At 40.3% G+C, this 4,127-nt stretch overlaps 1 protein-coding gene across 1 annotated transcript; it reads left to right on the forward strand.

Moving 5' to 3' along the window:
* The first annotated feature begins 1,175 nt into the window (after nucleotides 1–1,175).
* On the forward strand, nucleotides 1,176–3,499 carry LOC311285101 (putative nuclease HARBI1). Its single transcript, XM_084400558.1, has 2 exons — nucleotides 1,176–2,179; nucleotides 2,407–3,499. Exons 1-2 carry the CDS (start codon nucleotides 1,312–1,314, stop codon nucleotides 2,865–2,867), a joined length of 1,329 nt encoding a protein of 442 aa, XP_084256684.1. The 5' UTR covers nucleotides 1,176–1,311; the 3' UTR covers nucleotides 2,868–3,499.
* Nucleotides 3,500–4,127: the final 628 nt, after the last annotated feature.

Raw genomic sequence — 4,127 nt, forward strand, 5'->3', positions numbered from 1 at the left:
GACTGCAATCTCTAGAAAAAGCTAATAAATTATATTAGCTAAGCTAATAAAAAATTTCAATTCAAATTAATGTTTCATTATGTTTAATTGTAGTGTGATATAATGATCAATAATAACACATTTTTAGCATCTAAGCACATCTAGGCACTTTTTATGGCAATAATATCATATCACGATTTTTTTTTCAGGAAAATCACGATTTTATCACGATTCTTTTTTCATGTTGGTTTTACTATTTTGCAAGTGACTGAGCATTACAGCTAAACTAATTTCCCTATTTTAAAAACAAAGCACTATAGGTAACAAAATATAAAATAAAAAAGAATGGCAGACATTTAGGCCAAAGTGGCGAAGATAAAAATCTTTGTCATTATTTTCTTTGTTATTAAAAATTAAGAACAGAGATACATATTACACATACACAACTTAATATACAAATCAAATAAACTGCTTAATTTTTTTCAGCTATAGGTGTATTTAACAGTATGAAAAAGTAATTAAATGAACAAATATGAAAATAAAACACAACAGACTTAAAGTTCTCAGTCAAGAGCAGTGAATGATTTCCTCTGTGTGTTTTGTTGTTTTATTAACATTAAAGGGATAGTTCTCCCCCAAAAAAGTCATAATTTACTCTCTTAAGTTGTTTTAAACCCGAATAAGTTTCTTTCTTCTGTTGAAAATAAACGTTATTTGAAAGAATGTGAGTAACCACAACAGTTGATGTACCCCTGTGACTTCCATAGTATATATTTTTTCCTACTATGTATGGAAGTCAATGGGGACCAGCAACTGTTTGGTTTTGGGTGAACTATCTCTTTAAGGACAAGCGGCAGCATGTTTATTATTAGGGCTACTGTCTCTTTAAGAACTGCACGCGACACGTCTAATATACACGCATATGACAAGCAGATTTTAATTAATTTTCTCTGTTTGCTTTCACTTTAGACATAACCAACTTTGTTTATGTAAACAATGTCTGTATTTGACAGTATTAGCGCAATATAGGCCTAAGACTCAAAAGATAACTTAGTCCAGCAGTAACATGCTTTTAGTGCATGTGCGCGTCGAGTGTAGGCGCTCAGTAAAGCGTAAAGGCCAATTTATACTTCTGCGTCGAGGGTACGCCGTAGTGTACGTCGTAGGCTACGCACGTAGGTGACGCCGTCGTGAGCATTTATACTTCTGCGTTATGTCTGCGTTGCTCTGCAGTTGCACCGCCGAAACGCTAGTTGGCGGGGGCGGGTTTTAATGTTCCACTGTGTTTAGATTCCTCGCGGGTGTTTTGAGTTTAGGCTACTACAACAAGCAATGGCGACTGAAAGAGAGCGGATCATGTTGGAGTTGGAGCTTATTGAGGTTGAAAAACAGTTAATTTTAGTGAAATTACTCAAATTAAAAGGCAGAAACGAGAGAAGGCGTCGGAGGAGATGGTACGTGCGACCCGTGAACCTGATGAGGCAGAAGGAGGGTGAATTTTCTGTGCTTGTCCGGCCACTGAGAGACATGGACGAGGAAATGCACTTCAGATATTTCCGAATGTCTGCAGGTAGATTCGACGATTTAGTTCGTCGTGTGCAGCCATTTATCGTACATCAGTGTACGCACAGTATGCCTGTAGACATTACGCAGAGACTGGCAATCACCCTTCGAGTTTTAGCTTCAGGTGGAAGCCAACAGGCTGTAGCAGCTAGCTACAAACTGTCGTCCAGCACAGTGTCTTCCATAGTCGCCGAGGTATGTAAAGCTTTGTGGAAAGCACTGCAGCCAGAGTTTCTTCCCTGCCCTTCAGTCGCCCAATGGGAAACTATTGCTGCCGATTTTTGGCGACTGTGGAACTTTCCGAACTGTGTTGGCAGCGTAGACGGAAAGCATGTCAACATAAAAGCACCACCGCACGCAGGTAGCGACTACTACAACTACAAGGGTGCACACTCCATTGTTCTGATGGCTACCTGTGACGCCAGATATCGCTTCACCATGGTGGATGTGGGGGGATACGGACGGGAAAGTGACGGTGGTGTCTTCAAGGAGAGCCGATTTGGTTCTAGGCTTCTTGAACACAAACTGAACCTGCCCCCACCAGCCAATCTGCCTGGAACAGGAGTCAAAATCCCACATGTGATCATTGGTGATGCTGCATTTCCCCTACACAACAACCTCATGCGTCCCTTTCCAGGTATGTCACAGACAAGATTTATTTAATGTAATAGTACTTCATGTATGTGTATATATGGTGGTGAATTCAGGTTGAGTGGGACACTTTTTGCCATTGAGATAACTTGAAAAAAAGTGTCCCAATCAACCTGAATTTTATATATATATATATATATTCATTCCTGATCACAGCTACATTGACACTCAATGATTGCCTATCAATTAATACTGTTTTATTTTTCTACATAGGGATGAACCTACCAATGGATAAGCAGACCTACAATTACCGTCACTCCAGAGCCAGACGCGTGATTGAGAATGCATTTGGCATTTTGGTTGCAAGGTGGCGAATCCTTGGACGACCTCTAGAATGTCTGCCAGACAAAGCAGTTGATATTGTGAAAGCTTGTTCTGTTTTACACAACTTCCTGGCCTACACAGATGAGGTCAGCACACCTGTTAGCAGATACATCCCTGCTAATTTCACAGACACTGACACTACAGGGTCACCTCAGCTCGGGGAGTGGCGCAGAGTGGTGTCAGGGGACACAAATCTTTTGGAACCACTAGATCCACGTCACCTTTCAAGGGCCCGCTCCACCAGAGCTGCAGTTGGTGTACGGAATGACCTGACGGCCTTCTTTCAGTCACCCCACGGAATTGTGCCATGGCAGAACAACATAGTGTGTCGTGGTCAACTTGGTCAGTAAATTGTACTGGTGTAAAATATATACACCAATAAATGACATGCAACCATGTAAATAAAGACCAGTTTTAACTGTTCACGTTGTTTCTTCTTTAATTACAGTAACCTGCACAATACAATGTGCAAACTATGTATAAAATAATGTAACATGTAAAGGTGCAATGGTCTAGAATTGTTTATATTAAATATAGATGCAAAAGAGCAAACTATACACAAATAAATACTGTTATTGATCTTAATTTGCTGTAACCTGAACCATACAATATGCATACAGCAGGAAATGACATAATTGGTTTCAAACTATATATACAAATAGGTTAAAATATGTAAAAGTGCAATGTATAAAGGTGCAATGGTCTAGAATTGTAGATTAAAAATAGATGCTAAAGAGCAAACACACACAAATGGGTAAACTATACATTAATCTTTATTTGCAGTAACCTGCACAAAACAATGTGCAAACAGCAGGAACAGGCAATTTTTTGTATGCAAACTATATACACAAACGGGCATACTATGTACAAGTTAGTACAAAGTATTAAGGTGCAATGATACACTATTAACAATAAAAATGCACGAGAAAACTGTACACAAAAGCTACAAACTATATAGTATAACCTGCACAAATAGGTGCAAACAGACAAAATTATTAAAAAACAAAATGCTAAAGTGCATACTATTTACAAAAATGTGCAAACAATAAAACCTGCACAAATAAGTGCAAACAAGCAAAATATGAATAAATGCAAAAGTGCAAACTATATACACAAATGTGCTAACAGACAACTTACTAAAAGATGCAAAAGTGCAAACTATATAAAGATAGTGCACAGAATTAAAAGGTGCAATGTTGTAGAAGTAGGCACAATTGTTTATTTTTTCTGCTGCCACTCAAACAGGACCTTGGACACATCAAACATTGCCTGCGCCCTGTGCTCCTCCGGCACCCTTCGCAGCATGTCGGCAACAGTGTGCCCAAACCGGTCGCTCTCGTCATTTCCATGACTCAGTCTCTGTTGCAGCTCGACCCGCCGTTCCTCCAACTGAGCCTCCAACCGAGCAACTTGCATTTGGACCCAGTCCTCTTGTTCCTTCCTCTTCCTTTTCTGTGCCATCCTTGGACTGGGGGACTGAAGAGATGTCTGGGGGGACTGAGATGTCTGGGGGGACTGAAGCGATGTCTGGGGGGACTGAAGCGATGTCTGGGGGGGCTGAAGCGATGTCTGGGGGGGCTGAAGAGATGGCTGGGGGGACTGAAGAGATG

This window comes from Rutilus rutilus (genome assembly GCF_951802725.1).
Source record: "Rutilus rutilus genome assembly, chromosome: 25".
NCBI classification, from domain to species: domain Eukaryota; kingdom Metazoa; phylum Chordata; class Actinopteri; order Cypriniformes; family Leuciscidae; genus Rutilus; species Rutilus rutilus.